Source organism: Oncorhynchus kisutch, linkage group LG26, assembly GCF_002021735.2.
Source record: "Oncorhynchus kisutch isolate 150728-3 linkage group LG26, Okis_V2, whole genome shotgun sequence".
NCBI lineage: Eukaryota > Metazoa > Chordata > Actinopteri > Salmoniformes > Salmonidae > Oncorhynchus > Oncorhynchus kisutch.
The window spans coordinates 6,013,419-6,031,302 of record NC_034199.2 but is presented as its reverse complement, the minus strand read 5'-3'; the positions used below and the strand labels follow the sequence as shown (position 1 = coordinate 6,031,302).

The following is a 17,884-nucleotide window of genomic DNA, read 5'->3' as shown; positions in this document are numbered from 1 at the left end:
TGAAGTCAATCTGGCGACATCACAATCATGACAAAAGTTTTTCCTACTGATTATTTGCCTCCTTTTGAAATGTTACCGTGTTTCCAAGCTAAATCTGAGTTGTATTGAGGTAGCCAACTAACGTCAGCTAGCCTGCCTCACTAGCATTATAGTGATAATGATTAGCTATCAAAATATACATAACCAGCAGTGTCTAGCTATACTCATCACCACTGGTCGCGGGTATGACAGCAGACAGACATTGACAGACAGCAAAAGTGGTAGCGTTGGATGCTATCTAGCAAGATTGTGGGAACGGCAACCACCTATTCCATATGGTAACATTAGGGTCCTTCGGCAGGGCATGCAAACCATGGATAGCTATGTATCCTAGCATGCATTTTCGAACCGAAGGCATGCTCATGGCTAACACAGCTAGCTACTGCTACTACTACTAACTGCAATTATAATCTCAAATCTAGTGGATACTATGCTATTGCTATAACTATACTGAATACACTAATGAACAAAAAGTCTCAAAGAGGACGATTTGTTGTCAGGGCGTCACCTTTTGGATTTAAAGAAACGTTATCCTCTCCAAAAATGGTTTCATTGCATGTCACGCCTTGTTATTGTTGCCAAGCCCATCAAGGCCACTGATTAATTCACAGCTCTTTATCTGTTGGCAAGGTTGGACACACATACTGTATGCACAGTGATTTTAAAATAGTGTTTCCAATTGAAATATTTGACACACTTTGACATACATTATTACATTGTGCCTGTTCATTTATACAGTAATTATTATTCAGCATGTACACACCTTTGATTTGAACTCACAAACTCTTGGTTCACGGTAGACCGATTTATGAATTTTCAACGCCAATACCGATAACGATTATTGGAGGACCAAAAAAAGCTGTATACCGATTTTTATATATATATTTGCAATAATGACAATTACAACAATACTGAATGAACACTTTTATTTTAACTTAATATAATACATCAATAAAATCAATTTAGTCTCAAATAAATAATGAAACATGTTCAATTTGGTTTAAATAATGCAAAAACAAAGTGTTGGAGAAGAAAGTAAAAGTGCAATATGTGCCATGTAAAAAACCTAACGTTTAAGTTCCTTGCTCAGAACATGAGAACATATGAAAGCTGGTGATTCCTTTTAACATGAGTCTTCAATAGTCCCAGGTAAGAATTTTTAGGTTGTAGTTATTATAGGACTATTTCTCTCTATACCATTGGATGTTCTTATCGGCACTATTGTATTGCCAGCCTAATCTCGGGAGTTGATAGGCTTGAAGTCATAAATAGTGCAATTCTTGAAGCACAGCGAAGAGCTGTGGCAAATGCAGGAAAGTGCTGTTTGAATGAATGCTTACGAGCCTGCTGCTGCCTACCACCGTTCAGTCAGACTGCTCTGTCAAATATCAAATCATAGACTTAATTATAATATAATAAAACACAGAAATACGAGCCTTATGTCATTAATATGGTCAAATCCGTAAACTATCATTTCAAAAACAAAACGTTTATTCTTTCAGTGAAATATGGAACCGTTCCGTATTTTATCTAACGGGTGGAATCCCTAAGTCTAAATATTGCTGTTACATTGCACAACCTTCAATGTTATGTCATAATTATGTACAATTCTGGCAAATTAATTACGTTCTTTGTTAGGAAGAAATGGTCTTCACACAGTTCGCAATGAGCCAGACGGCCCAAACTGCTGTCATATACCCTGACTCGGCTTGCACAGAACGCAAGAGAAGTGATAACAATTTCCCTAGTTAAAAGAAATTAATGTTAGCAGGTAATATTAACTAAATATGCAGGTTTAAATATATGTACTTGTGTATTGAGTTTAAGAAAGGCATTGATGTTTATGGTTAGGTACACATTGGTGCAACGATAGTGCTTTTTTCGCGAATGCGCTTAAATCGTCGCCCGTTTGGCGAATGAGGCTGTGATTCAATGATAAATTAACAGGCACTGCATCGATTATATGCAACGCAGGACAAGCTAGATAAACTAGTAATATCATCAACTATGTGTGGTTAACTAGTGATTATGTTAAGATTGATTGTTAATAATAAGACAAGTTTAATGCTAGCTAGAAACTTACCTTGACTCCTTTGTGCACTTATGTAACAGGTAGTCAGCCTGCCACTTAGTCTCCTCGTGGAGTGCAATGTAATCGGCCATAATCGGTGTCCAAAAATACCAATAACCAATTGTTATGAAAACTTGAAATCGTCCCTAATTATTCGTCCATTCCCATTAATCGGTCGACCTCTACTTCACGGCATTCTGATCTTTCTACTATGCAACCATGTCTGTGTCAGTTATCAGTTAATCTGACTACTCTCTCATCATTGACATTTTATATCTTTCTGGAAAGTGGTCTAATGTTGATGGAGCATTTTACCCTGTTTTAATGTTACTCCTGAATCACTAAGATCAATTAAATAGTTTTTCTTAAGTGTAATTCTAACGTAGCTGAGATTTACTTGAAAGTGTATTTCAAGAAAATGATGGAGAGATGCTCAACTATATGAAATTAATAAATACTGATAATTGTATTTATTTATTTTATTTCACCTTTATTTAACCAGGTAGGCTAGTTGAGAACAAGTTCTCATTTGCAACTGCGACCTGGCCAAGATAAAGCATAGCAGTGTGACCAGACAACAAAGAGTTACACATGGAGTAAACAATTAACAAGTCAATAACACAGTAGAAACCAAAGGGGGAGTCTATATACAATGTGTGCAAAAGGCATGAGGAGGTAGGCAAATAATTACAATTTTGCAGATTAACACTGGAGTGATGAATGATCAGATGGTCATGTACAGGTAGAGATATTGGTGTGCAAAAGAGCAGAAAAGTAAATAAATAAAAACAGTATGGGGATGAGGTAGGTGAGAAAGGGTGGGCTATTTACCAATAGACTATGTACAGCTGCAGCGATCGGTTAGCCGCTCAGATAGCTGATGTTTGAAGTTGGTGAGGGAGATAAATGAGAGGTAGTGGAAATGTGGTCATAGTTTGTGCTCAAGGGGTAAACCTACAGATTCCCATATTTCAATGAGAAACTGCTTTTAATTACATCTGTTAGGGGTGTTGTAAATGTTGCCAAATAATTACATTAACATACACTGAACCAACATTTTACTTTTTTGAAACAACTGGATAGGTGTAATCGATTCGGTGAATTAACATTGAAGTACAGTACATTCGGGAAAATATTCAGACTTGATTGACTTTTTCTTTTTCACCTTCCTCATGATCATTGATGCCCCACGAGGTGAGATCTTGCATGGAGCCCCTGACCGAGGGTGATTGACCCTTGAACTTCTTCCATTTTCTAATAATTGCACCAACAGTTGTTGCCTTCTCACCAAGCAGCTTGCCTATTGTCCTGTAGCCCATCCCAGCCTTGTGCAGGTCTACAATTTTATTCCTGATGTCCTTACACAGCTCTCTGGTCTTGGCCATTGTGGAGAGGTTGGAGTCTGTTTGATTGAGTGTGTGGACAGGTGTCTTTTTATACAGGTAACGAGTTCAAACAGGTGCAGTTAATACAGGTAATGAGTGGAGAACAGGTGTCACGGTTCATGAATCCACTGCCTCCCTCTTTCTCTTTCTCTTTCTCTCTCTCTCTCTCTCTCTCTCTCTCTCTCTCTCTCCCCGTGTTTGTGTGGGCGTGGTTCCCAATCTCGGCCTGATTGTCTGTGCCAGCTGGAATCACTTATCTTCCCTTTATATGTTCTGTAACCAGTGTTTCTTGTTGTCAGATCGTTGTTACTTCTCTGAGTTTGTGTCGTGTGTCCGTGCTCATCTCTCACCGCCCTTGTGTGGATTATCTGCTGTGCTCCCTCCTACCCATCCGGACACACTCCCCTGGATTTCTCAGCACGCTATCATCAGAAGACGCGCCCTAGTCCCTGGGTCGGATTCCGTCTGAGTACAGTCTGTCTGTCCTGTTGCTGCTGTAACTGTATTCATTAAACCATCGTTGCTTGCATCTTGCATCCGCCTCTGTATTGTCACAGAACGATCTGACCAGACCATGGATGCAGCGAGTTCAACGAGTCTGACCGAATTCATTTCCCGCAGTATCACGAGAATGGATCAACAAGAGGAGAACATCTCCAGCACAGGTCGGGCAGTACAAGCCCTTGTGACGCAGGTATCCCAGCTGACCCAACAATTACGACATCTGAGGGGTCTCGCTGCGCCACCTACACCGGCAGTTCAACCCGCCCCGCCAGAGCCGGATTCCCAGCTAGAGCCACGGCTACCGACACCAGAGGGTTATTCAGGTGATCCTGACTATTGCAGAGCTTTTCTTACGAGATGTTCCATGCAATTCTCGTTGCAGCCACGGACCTTCAACCGTGAACAGTCTAAGGTAGCATTCGTACTCACACTGCTATCAGGCAAAGCGGCTCTTTGGGGAACGGCGGTGTGGGCGAACCAGGACCCATGCTGCACCTCTTTCCAGACACTCTCCGAGGAGATGAGAAGGGTCTTCGATCGGGCCGTGGCGGGTAGGGAGGCGGCCAGACTACTCGCTGACCTTCGCCAAGGAGACCGTTCAGTATCGGAATACTCCATCCAATTCCGCACTCTGGCCGCAGAGTGTCAGTGGAACGAGGAGGCGCAGTGGGACATGTTCCTGCATGGGCTGGAGGACCGGATCCAGAAGGAGATTTATGTTCTGGACCTTCCCAGGAATTTAAATGGACTAGTGGAAATAGCCTTGAGGGTCGACGCTCGTCTGAGTCGTATTGGCCGCCGAGCATGCCCTAACAGACCGTATAACGACACGGAGGGCTGGCATGCCAGCGGCGGGAACACGGCCAGTTCAGCCTCCGCTCACGAACCCATGCAGCTGGGGAGAGCTCGCCTCTCCCGGGAAGAGAGGGAGAGGCGGAGATCCCAAGGACTCTGTCTCTACTGTGGTAGAGCGGGCCACTTTATCCACTCCTGCCCGGCAAAAGATCAGGCCCGGTAGTAAGCATGAGGCTACTATCGGGTGGTGTCACCACAGAGAAGACCTCATCATCTACTCTCCTCCCGGTAAGACTAAGATGGGCCACCCACACGCACGACACCCAAGCCTTACTGGACTCAGGAGCAGAGGGTAATTTCATGGACTTCAAGCTCGCTCACAAACTCCAGATTCCTATCACCTCACTCTCGCACAAGATATCCGTCAACGCTCTCAATGGTCAAGAACTCCCCAACATTTCTCACACCACTGAACCTATCACACTCATCACTTCTGGCAATCACACTGAGACACTATCATTTCTACTCATGGACTCACTCCTTGCACCATTAGTTCTCGGCCACCCTTGGCTCACCCAACACAACCCCAGAGTTGACTGGGGTCATAACTCTATATCCATGTGGAGTAACAAGTGCCTTGAGTCCTGTTTGGTGTCTGCTTGTTCGTCTGTGTCTGATTCTGTGTTTCTAGAGGAGGCAGTGGATTTGTCTAACGTGCCTGTTGAATACCTCGACCTGAAGGAGGTGTTCAGTAAGTCCCGTGCTGCTTCTCTTCCTCCGCATCGTCCCTATGACTGTGCAATAGAATTATTGCCAGGTGAGTCTCCGCCTAAAGGCAAGTTATATTCACTCTCTGTTCCTGAGAGGGAGGCTATGGAGAGATACATCTCTGATTCTCTGGCATCTGGATTCATTCGTCCTTCCTCTTCTCCATCAGGGGCGGGGTTCTTCTTTGTGGGGAAGAAGGACGGTTCTCTGCGTCCTTGCATTGATTACCGTGGGTTGAATAACATCAGTGAAGAATACCTATCCCTTACCGTTGATGTCCTCAGCCTTTGAAAGGTTACAGGGAGCATCCGTGTTCACTAAGTTGGATTTACGGAATGCATATCATTTGGTTCGCATAAGGGGGGGGGACGAATGGAAGACCGCGTTTAACACCCCCAGAGGGCACTTCGAATATTTGGTCATGCCTTTTGGGCTATCCAACTCCCCAGCGGTTTTCCAGGCACTCGTCAATGACGTGCTGAGAGACATGATTGATCAGTTCATATATGTTTACCTGGATGACATACAGATTTTTTCTTCTTCTCTCCAGGAACACGTTCAGCACGTCAGACGAGTGCTTCAGAGGTTGTTGGAGAATGGACTTTTTGTCAAGGCGGAGAAATGCATTTTTCATGCACAATCCGTTCCATTCCTAGGTTACATCGTCTCGACTGAAGGTATTCGCATGGATCCTGACAAGGTTAAGGCTGTGGTGGATTGGCCAAGCCCAGATTCCCGTAAGGCCCTACAGAGGTTTCTGGGATTCGCCAATTTCTACCGGCGTTTCGTTCGCAACTTTAGCCAGATAGTCGCTCCTCTTACCGCCTTAACCTCCCCCAGAGTGACGTTCAGGTGGTCCGATACAGCCGAGGCTGCATTCACCAAACTCAAGAGCCGCTTTGTTTCGGCTCCCATCCTCATAGCTCCCGATCCCTCGCGTCAGTTCGTGGTGGAGGTGGACGCTTCAGAGGTGGGGGTAGGTGCGGTACTTTCTCAACGTTCCTCTTCTGACGACAAGATGCACCCTTGCGCGTTCCTTTCCCATCGGTTATCACCTGCGGAACGCAACTACGACATTGGCAACAGAGTGTTGTTGGCAGTGAAGTTAGCACTGGAGGAGTGGCGCCATTGGTTAGAGGGTTCGGGGGTACCTTTTATAGTTTGGACCGATCACAAGAATTTAGAATATATCAGAACCGCCAAGCGACTCAACTCCAGGCAGGCGCGGTGGGCACTCTTTTTCGGACGTTTTGACTTCTCTCTCTCGTATCGCCCGGGTTCCAAGAATGTCAAACCCGATTCCCTTTCTCGCATTTTTGATCATTCCGAACGCCCATCCACTCCCGAGTGCATCCTACCCGGGACCCTAGTGGTCTCCACACTAACATGGGAGGTTGAATCGAGGGTCAAAACGGCCTTAGAAGGGGTAACGCCTCCGCCCGGTTGTCCGCCTAATCGGTTGTTTGTGCCGGAGGGGTGTCGGTCCGATGTTATTCGGTGGGGGCATTGCTCCAACGTAGCGTGTCATCCAGGAGTCAGCCGCACTAGCTTTTTGGTTAAGCAACGCTTTTGGTGGCCACTGATGGCTCGTGACATTCACAGTTTTGTCTTGGCTTGCTCGGTTTGTGCCACTGGGAAGACTTCTAATCGACCCCCAGATGGGTTACTCCAACCGCTGTCGGTCCCTTCGAGACCCTGGTCCCACATCGCGCTAGATTTTGTTACCGCTCTCCCGCCCTCCCAGGGCAAGACGGTTGTTTTGACCGTGGTGGACCGGTTCTCGAAGGCGGCTCATTTTATTCCCTTGCCTAAATTACCATCTGCCAAGGAGACAGCGGTAACTGTCGTGGATCACGTCTTTCGCTTACATGGCCTGCCGATGGACGTAGTTTCTGACAGGGGGCCCCAATTTGTGTCCAAGTTTTGGCAAGAGTTTTGTAGGTTACTGGGAGCGAGTGTCAGCCTGTCTTCAGGGTTTCATCCCCAGAGCAACGGTCAAACGGAGAGGGCCAACCAAGATTTGGAGAGAGTGTTGCGATGTTTGGTTTCTAAGAATCCCTCTTCCTGGAGTCAACAACTCTCTATGGTTGAGTACGCTCACAATTCGTTGCCAGTGGCAGCCACGGGTCTCTCTCCGTTTGAGTGTAGTTTAGGTTACCAGCCACCTATCTTTCCCAGTACGGAGTCCGAGGTCACTGTTCCCTCCGCTCACGCTTTCATCCAGAGGTGCCGTCACGCATGGAGCAGAGCCCGTGAGACTCTTCTCCGGGTGGGGGCGCGCACCAAGGCTAAGGCCGATCGCCACCGGTCGAAGCCTCCGGTATACGTCGTTGGCCAAAGAGTGTGGCTTTCTACTAAGAACATTCCACTCCGATCCGTTTCGAACAAGCTTGCCCCCAAATTTATCGGCCCGTTCAAAGTCACCAGGATCATTAGTCCGGTGGCGGTCCGGCTCAAGCTTCCTCCGGCGTATAGGAGAATTCATCCTACCTTTCATGTGTCTAAAATAAAACCTGTGTTTCAGGCACGCATTAACCCGCCGGTCCCGGTTCCCCCGCCGCCACGACTTGTTGATGGGGAACCCACCTTTTCTGTCAATCGTATTTTGGACTCTAGAAGGAGGGGACGCGGATTCCAGTACCTGGTGGACTGGGAGGGTTACGGCCCGGAGGAGAGAAGTTGGGTACCTGCTAGGGACATTCTGGATCACTCCCTTATCGATGATTTCAATCGACAGGTAAATTCGCCTGGGAACGCCAAGAGGCGTTCCTAGGGGGGGGGGTATTGTCACGGTTCATGAATCCACTGCCTCCCTCTTTCTCTTTCTCTTTCTCTCTCTCTCTCTCTCTCTCTCTCTCCCGTGTTTGTGTGGGCGTGGTTCCCAATCTCGGCCTGATTGTCTGTGCCAGCTGGAATCACTTATCTTCCCTTTATATGTTCTGTAACCAGTGTTTCTTGTTGTCAGATCGTTGTTACTTCTCTGAGTTTGTGTCGTGTGTCCGTGCTCATCTCTCACCGCCCTTGTGTGGATTATCTGCTGTGCTCCCTCCTACCCATCCGGACACACTCCCCTGGATTTCTCAGCACGCTATCATCAGAAGACGCGCCCTAGTCCCTGGGTCGGATTCCGTCTGAGTACAGTCTGTCTGTCCTGTTGCTGCTGTAACTGTATTCATTAAACCATCGTTGCTTGCATCTTGCATCCGCCTCTGTATTGTCACAACAGGAGGGCTTCTTAAAGAAAAACGAATATGTCTGTGAGAGCTGGAATTCTTACTTGTTGGAAGGTGATCAAATACTTATGTCAAGCAATAAAATGCTAATTAATTGTGATTTTCTGGATTTTTGTTTTAGATTCCGTCTCTCACAGTTGAAGTGTACCTATGATAAAAATTACAGACTACATGCTTTGTAAGAAGGAAAACCTGCAAAATCGGCAGTGCATCAAATACTTTTGCGGCAGTATGTGAATTGGAGTGGGTCCAGGGTGTCTGGGATGATAGCATTGATGTGAGCTATGACCAGCCTTTCAAAGCATTCCATAGCTATAGATGTGAGTGCTATTGGGCGGTAGTCATTTAGGCAGGTTACCTTTGTATTCTCGGGCATGGGGACTATCACGGTCTGCTTGAAACTAGTTGCTATTACAGATCGGGTCAGAAATAGGTTGAAATTGTCGGTGAAGACACTAGTCACCTCGTCAGTGCATGTTCTGAGTATGCATCCTGGTATTCCGTCTGGCCTCACAGCATTGCGAATGTGAAGCTGTTTAAAGGTTGTTCCAATGATAATAACAACTCACATCAGCATGGAGAGCAAGATCACACAGTCGTCCGGAACAGCTGGTGTTCTCATGCGTGGTTCAGTTTTGCTTGCCTCCAAGCGAGCATAGAAGGCATTTAGCTCGTCAGGTAGACTCGCAGCTTGCGGCTGGGTTTCCCTTTGTAATCTGTGTTAGTTTGCAAGCCCTGCCACATCTGTCGAATATCAGACCTGCCGTAGTAGGATTCAATCTTAGTCCTGTATTGACGCTTAGCCTGTTTGATGGCTAATCTGAGGTCTTGGCGGTGTTTCTTAAATGTTTCTGGATTAGTGTCCCGCTCGTCGTCGATGCACTTTTTGATGAAGCCGGTGACTGATGTGATAAACTCCTCAATATTATCGGATTAACCCCGCGACATAGTCCAGTCTGTGCTAGTGAAACAGTCCAGTATCTTAGCATCCACTTTATCGGACCACTTCCGTATTGAGTGTGTTACTGGTATTTCCTGTTTGAGTTTTTGCTTGCAAGTAGGAATGAGAAGAATATAGTTATGGTCTGATTTGCCAAATGCAGGGTGAGAGAGGGCCTTGTATGTGTTTCTGTGTGTGGAGTAAAAGTATTGTCGCCTCATTTCTAGTTGACATGCTGGTAGAAATGAGGTAGAACGAATTTCAGTTTCCTTGCATTAAAATCACTGGCCACAAGAAACGTAACCTCTGGATGTGTATTTTGTTGTTTGCTGATGGCTCCATACAACCCGTTGATTGTGATCTTGGTGCTAGCATCGGTTTGTGGTGGTAAATAGACAGCTACGGAAAATGATGAAAACTTTCTTGGTAAATAGCATGGTCTGCAGATTGTGCACCGGAAGATTGTACACCAGCTGTTGTTAACAAAGAGACACACTCCTCCCTTCTTATCCGAGTCTGCCATCCGGTCTTGACAATGAATAGAAAAACCATGGATATTATCCATGTCCTCGTTCAGACACTACACTGAGAAACATTGAATATGAGTTTTTCAGGTCCCTTTGATAGGATATTCTTAAATAAAGCTAATCTAGTTTGTTCTACAGTGATTGCATGTTCGCCAAAATGTGTCTAGAACATTATCTTATATTCTGAGAACATGCCAACCATGTTCTGTGTATCTTTGGTGGGACGTTGATGAAATATTTGCTTAACCCACAGAAAACTGGACACATTAATGTCCATGCAACGTTCTCATGAAATTTGTCTAGAATTTTAATAACTTATATTTTGAGAACATGGTAACCATGTTCTGTGTAAGTTTGGTAGCACGTTGTTGGAATATTCTATTAACCCTGAGAAAACTGGACACATGAATGTGCTTGCCATGTTCTAATGATACGTGTCTAGAACATTAATATTTAATATTCTGAGAACATGTTAGTTCTGTTTGTCATTAAGGGAATGGTCTCTTGGAAACAGTCCTTGCACGTCACTGGGTCATTCCTATTGAAACGTTAGGTTAAGACCCAATGAGACTCTTAAGTGAACTCCTCTAAACTAGTGGGAACGTTTGTTGTTATCTGGTTTACCTTTTAAGATCGAAATACACACTTTAGTGGCAATTGTCATGCTTTCATGACATTATGGTCATTTTTATGATTAAATGTTTGTATATGTATAAGAATGTGACCAAGCACATTTTAATGTGTGTGTATCCAAGAGGTAGAGGAAACCGAAACCCGTACAAACCAAACATGACAACCCATCAGCATCATCGGCACTCATTTCCCTACACTGTGCACAACTTTTAACCAGAGCCCTACAGTATGAGCCTTGTTCAAAAGTAGTGCACTATGAAGGGAATTGGGTGCCATTTGGGTCGACGCCAACCAGTTTTACAGAGCCTCAGTTCCATTTCCTAATCACCATGTTTATATCTGTCTCCACTGGCTGAATTGAATTGTCTGGCCCTGCAAAGCCTTCTGTGAATGGCTAGCCCTCTGCTTTTATTCATGTCTAGATGGGTGTAGAATGATGGATACCAATTTTAATGGATGGTTGCATAAATAGATGGGTAGCGGATTCATTTACTTTTTTGTTTATTGATGCTGATGGGTTGTCATGTTTGGTTTGTATGGGTTTCAGATTCCTCTACCTCTCGGATTTGCACACACTAAATTGTGCTTGGTCCCTTTCTTATACGTATACAGACAGTGATGCTCCTACTCTCGCTCTCTCTCTCTCTCCTTTTCACCTATTCTTATCTCTCTTTTCCACTACTCTTCTTTCTCTCTCCTCCTTTTCACTTATCTTCTTCATCCCTTACTTCCTGTCTCCATGTCTCTCTTGCGCTCTCCTTTTTATGTTCAACCTTGTCAAACAACTGCTATGTCCAATGTTATTCGGTGTGCAGCATGGGAGTCTGTGTCGAGTGACAATGTTTGCAATATTTGCGAACGCTTTGTGTGATGTCACCTGCAATGTCAAGGAGGCCTTTTCTACATAGTGTACAAAGTGCCCTGGCCCTGAATGATTGTGTGCCAGGACAGTTTCACAGGCTGGTAGACAACAGGTCTACATGTCCGTGCCTTATTTCTCTGCCGTAATATAAAGGAAGTGAGGGGAAGTTGGGGCGACAGGGGAAGTTGCTCACAACACAGAACCACAGCAGCCCCTGCAGGTGTATTTGGGAACAACAGCTCAGCCAGCAGCCTGGAGTAGATACAATGGGTTGGGATGTCGATGATGAATGTAGATGGGCAAAGACACATACATCCATAGACACACACACACGCACACACACTAACCCAAAAACCTAACCTTAACCCTAACCATAAACCTAACCATAGCTCCCGACCCTAAAACTAACCCTAGCTCCTAAACCTAATTCTAACCTTAAACACCGTAGAAATAGCATTTGACCTTGTAGGGACTTACAAAATGTCCCCAGTTGGTCAAATTTTTGTTAGTTTACTATCCTTGTGTGAACTACCATGTAAGTAGTTGAAATGCTACCATGTGCTCCAGGTTTTGTCACAGTGGAGGGCTGAAGTTCTGTTCAGAGGTGTGGTCCGTTTTGTAAGGCCCAGTGCGGGCGCAGAAGGCCATGCCATATGGCCTTAGCCCATCGCTTTTGCTCACTGCAGAGAATAGCGGGGGATCAAATTCTCTCACCTTCTGTCTATTCCTCTCTCCATCACTTCTCATTCACCCCTCTCCTTCGATCCCCACTTCCTCATATCCTTCTGTAACTTCATCCCTCATGCATTTTTCTCTCATCCTTCAGTTTTCTGTCTGTCTCTTTGATTCCTCTCACAGCCATTGCCTGTTTATCTCCCTGCATGCTTTCTTTCTTTCTCTCCACTCCTCCTCTCTACCATCCCTCCTTATCGAAAAGGATGAAAGCCAGACTGGGCAACTGAGAACTGTGAGACATTGAGTCTCAGCGGCATCTTTGTGCCTGCATAGCTGTGCTCCGAGACGGGGGGCGAATTCACACGGTTCCTCCTCCTCCTATGCCTGCCTCCCTAAGAGAGGGATATTTAAACCCCCCTCGCTCCCCTTAGGGGAGAGAGAGAGACAGGGAGATGATCAGACTAGGGGAGGCTTTACAAAGAAAAACAGACACTCTCCAAGACACCCGCAGGTTCTTGCCGGTTATCTTTCCCTCAGTTGCATCATGACTGGCAAAAGACGTCCCTGGTGTTAAAAAACGGTGAGCCAGATGGAGAGGAGGATGAAAACGTACACTATAAGCCACCCAGGCCGTATCTGTAGAATTGGCCATACTTTCTTTCTCTTGAAAAGGGGGAGGGAGTGAGAAGGGGAGAGTTCATCATAGATAGAGCTCCATCGTAGAGATCTCAAATTATTTAGATTTTACTGTGATCCCCCGCTCTTTTTCAAACATCTCTGTTACTTATTTACCCCTTCCTTTATTTTTTGTGTCTCTAATTTCTTCCCGTTGTCCTTCTTTTTTTCCAATCCTGTTTTTTCCACTCCTCTCCCCTTCACTTGTCCTCACCCTCCTCCCTCTTCCTTATTCCCCCATCCTTACTTTCTATCTCCGAGTCTCTTATTTTCTCTACCCCTCCTCCTCACTACTCACCCTCCCTCCCTCTCTTCCATTTTTCCCTCTCTGTTGCTTTCTATCTCTAACTCTCTTCTTTCCTCTACTCCCCCTCACTCTCTATCTCTCGTTCTCCTTCCCTTTCTTTCTCTCTCTTTGATCAGGAGCCAACCCTCTGTTCCTCCCCTCCTGCATTATGGCACCCTCCCTTACTCTCTCAGCCAGTTAAAAATGATTGCCGCTCTGTAGCCCTGCACCGCTTCCAGGCTCTAGAATCGATAGCATGGTTATTTTTGTGCTGCTCCTGGCAGTCTGACTGTGTGTGTGTGTGTGTGTGTGTGTGTGTGTGTGTGTGTGTGTGTGTGTGTGTGTGTGTGTGTGTGTGTGTGCATGCGTGCGTGTGTGCATGCGTGCGTGTGCATGCGTGTATGTGTGCAGTGTTCTGCCAGAATGTGAACAGATGAAATGACAGCCTACTGTGCGTTATGCCGTTGTGTAGACCTGCACATTGTTCATCTATTAGGGGCCACCAGAGGCCTGTAAGAGACAGTCTAGCTCCTGTCCTGTGGGACACAAAATGTGGGCTCCAGGTATCCTTGTGATGTCACACATGACGATGACATATTGTTTTGTGGTTTGCATTTCCAGTCTGTGTTCCTGAGCTACAAGCCTATACAGTATTTGCAGTTGAATCAACATGACAATAGAGATACTGTATTGTATATACAGTAGCCTAAGTTTAGATGTCCCATAGTGCCGTAGGCCTAGAGATGGTGGTATTATTCAGTGCATTGTACAAGAGCTACCTCTCCTATGTATAAACGCTGCACTAATATGAAATACATAAAGACACACAAAGAAATACGTTATGGATGCATAAGCTTGTATATAGGAAATCATAATGTATTACGTGGAGAGTCGAGATGGATGATTAATTTAATAATCTGACCATAACCTTAACCTTTGCTCTCTCTGCAGTGTAACAATGACTACGTCCCAGTGTGTGGCTCCAACAATGAGAACTACCAGAACGAGTGTTATCTACGCAGGGACGCCTGCAAGCAGCAGTCTGAAGTGCTGGTGGTGTCAGAGGGCTCTTGTCCTGTCGGTATGTAGCATCTCAAGGATGGACTTATACTGCACATGTTCATTTGCATGCATGCAGATACACAATCTCACTCTCTCACACACACACACACACACACACACACACACACACACACACACACACACACACACACACACAAAAGCTAGGGAGAATTATTGCCACCTGCAAAGCTAGCCACTGAGCCACTTTTCAAGGCACAATAGAGTTCAGCGAAAGGGACTTTCCTAAAGCATGGTCACACATGCCTATTACTTATAAGGGCTTTGTTAACCTTTTGCGTGTAGGGGGCAGTATTTTCATTATTGGCTAAAAAACGTACCCATTTGAAACTGCCTATTTCTCAGCCCCACAAACTAGAATATGCATATAATTGTCAGATTAGGATATAAAACACTCTAAAGTTTCCAAAACTGTAAAAACATTATCTGTGAGCATAACTGAACTGATATTGCAGGCAAAAGCCTGAGGAAAATCCAATCAGGAAGTGCCTGTTATTTTGAAACCTCTGTTCCTATGCATGCCTATCCTCCATTTAAAGGGATATCAACCAGATTCCCTTTTCTATGGCTTCCCTAAGGTGTCAAGTCTTTAGACATAGTTTCAGACTTTTATTTTGAAAAATGAGCGTGAAGGATCACATTGCGTAAGTGGATACGTGGGGGCTCTCAGAGTGAGTTTTGCACAACTGAGTAAAGCAGCCATTGTTTCTCCCGCTGTTATTGAAAAAGCTACACACTCGGTTGATATATTGTCGAATATATATTTTAAAAAACTTTTTTTTTTATTGCTTTTCTGATTTTCTTGACCTAGCTACTTAATGCTTAGTGTACATAATGCTATGCTATCGATAAACTTACACAAATGCTTGGATTGCTTTCGCTGTAAAGCATCATTTCAAAATCTGAGACGACAGGTGGATTAACAAAAGCCTAAACTGTGTTTTGCAATATTGCACTTGTGATTTCATGAATATGAATATTTTTTGTAATATTATTTGACTGGGCGCTATGCTGTTGCTGATGACAATTATCCCGGTACCGGGATGGGTAGCGTCATTTTAAATGCCTCACTCCAGAGTTCTTGTGTGCCCAATGTTAAATTTGAACCAAAACCTCTCTGTAAAGGTCTCTGAAGGAAGTGCCTATAGAAAGTTGGAAAAACTGTTTGAAGCCAACACATTGGCCTGCATTCCATTGTCAAAAAATAAAGCCAAACTGACTTAATCTACAGTACTTTAGTCCATCAAAGTTACTATTATAGCATGAAAAAAAAACTTGGAGACGCAGCCAAGCCGAGTCAATCTGCACTTTGTTGGCCGGGTTCAGCATCCACTAAGGTTGCTGGAACTGTGCTGGAAAGACTGTAGAGAAGAACATATCAGAGCCAGCACAGCATGGTTTAGGTCAGCACAGTAGTGTGAAAAGGGTATGAGACTATTTGTGCCATGTTCACCACTACAGTAATCTGGGATTATCCCACGATTCCTTTATTCCAGATAAGAACCTACAAGCATGTTGAAAAGGTCTAGCGTTTAACATCTAGTAAGAGTCGTGTTCATTAGGGTATGCAACAGAAAACGTTTTAAAACATTTTGAGTGGGAAACGAAAATTGGACAATGATTGGACAAGTCCAGGTAGTCCGTCCCTTTTTCAGTCCGTTTTCTTCCATTTGTTGTCTGACCAAAGTGAATCTTTGGCAAGGGGAACATGTTGGCTTCACTCAAAGTTTCACTGGCGGGGTAGAGTAGCACTCTTGGGGTGTCGCTGACTCAGTTAACCTCACTGCCAGCCTGGTCAACTCCACTTAGGGGACTTTAAACACTCATATAGCTCAGCAGTCCAAACCACACTCACAGGGAACACAGTCAGACTTGGAGTCGGAGTGTTTGTGTGGGAGGTTGTGATTTGTTTCGCAAGAAAAAACTTCACCTTCTTGCCTGACTCACATGGAAGCTCTTAACTATCTGTAAATTGCTTGTGTGTTTGTGATTTTCTGTGTGTGTGTGTGTGTGTGTGTACATGCGCACGTGTTTGTGTGTCTTTTTGTATGAGAGAATGGCTTTTTCCACGTGATAAGAGCTAATTTCGAGGAACAAGCTTTAGAAAACAAATGGAATGTGGTTGTACTTCGGCAGAACAGGCGTGATAGTGATGAGAATAGGCTGACAGCTCACTCCCCTCCTTCACAGCCAGCCCCCTCATCCCCTCTGTGTTTCTTTCCCTTTATTTCACTCCATTCTTCACTGTCACGTCAAAAGCGTGTGTGGTAAAAATCCATTTAGACACGATTTATGTACCGGCCAGTGACCCTTGGAAGTGGTCTTACAAACAAATGACAGGAATAAAAAAGGGAGTACAGAGCACAAGAAAGTTATTACCCTCTGTCGTGATGTTGTTATCGTTAATATGATGACATGCTATTTATCTAATAATGAACTATGTTTATAATTACGTGATTAAATTAATCCTGTAACCATTAACTCAGTAACCTGGGGCACCACGGGAAAAGTTTGTTTATTGAGTGACCGTGTCCCGAATTTCACTCAAAAAATATCAGAATATCGATTTCATGACAGTCACTAATTAATTCATTTCCTCATCAGTCTCATTCTGAACATTGCATAATTCGTAAATCTGCACATACCTGGGTCTCATTAAATCATTCTGTACCACACAAATTTAGTTGATTATTTATTTACCAACAAGCTAAATGATAACATAAGATACACAAACAGTCTAGGTTATTGGTTAGAACTTAATACAATGGAAACAGGTCCCTAGCTCACCAAACACAATATGACACGTGTTACACAAGATGGATATTTAAAGAAAGCAAGAGAGAGAGAGAAAGTGCATGAGAGAAAAGCACACTTGCATACATTTGTAAACTATGCTTAGTTTAACCCGAACACCTTGCCCCGAACTGCAACATTTATGGGTCAGAACTATAATGCATGTATTTACATGTTGAAGATCTCCGTTGGGTATCTCTTCGTGGGCCGAGTTCCGCTTAAGTTTGGTCGATGCCCTGTACTTTCGATGGCTGCGTCTCCTTTGTTATCGAGTGTAAGTCTCTGATTGTCCACACGATGTCACAATGTCCTTTCTCTTGGTTGTCTGTTTCCCCTTTGACTCGTTCTGTGAGAGTGGTCTTCTTAGGGGGCTAATCAGCTGTGTCGACGTTCCCAGCTTGGATAGGAGGGCCATGTAGACAACCGATGACATGAAAAGAATAACCGGTTGGTCCTTCTTGAATTCACCTTCTTAGATTCAGTAATCAATCGTAGCATTGATTGTTCAAATGTTCCTTTGTCCTCTTCCTCAACTTAGTCTGCTATGTAAATTCTTAACTCACATGTTTTATACCCCAGGGTAGAAAGGGACATTCCCATCTTTATGACACACTCTCT

At 44.5% G+C, this 17,884-nt stretch overlaps 1 protein-coding gene across 1 annotated transcript in view; it reads left to right on the top strand.

Moving 5' to 3' along the window:
* tmeff2a (transmembrane protein with EGF-like and two follistatin-like domains 2a) overlaps positions 1-17,884 on the top strand; it is a 147,129-nt gene that overhangs the window by 38,140 nt on the left and 91,105 nt on the right. The window contains exon 3 of the mRNA XM_020462258.2: positions 14,345-14,474. Within this exon, the coding sequence (XP_020317847.1) occupies positions 14,345-14,474 (130 nt within the window). The remainder of the gene's footprint in view (positions 1-14,344; positions 14,475-17,884) is intronic.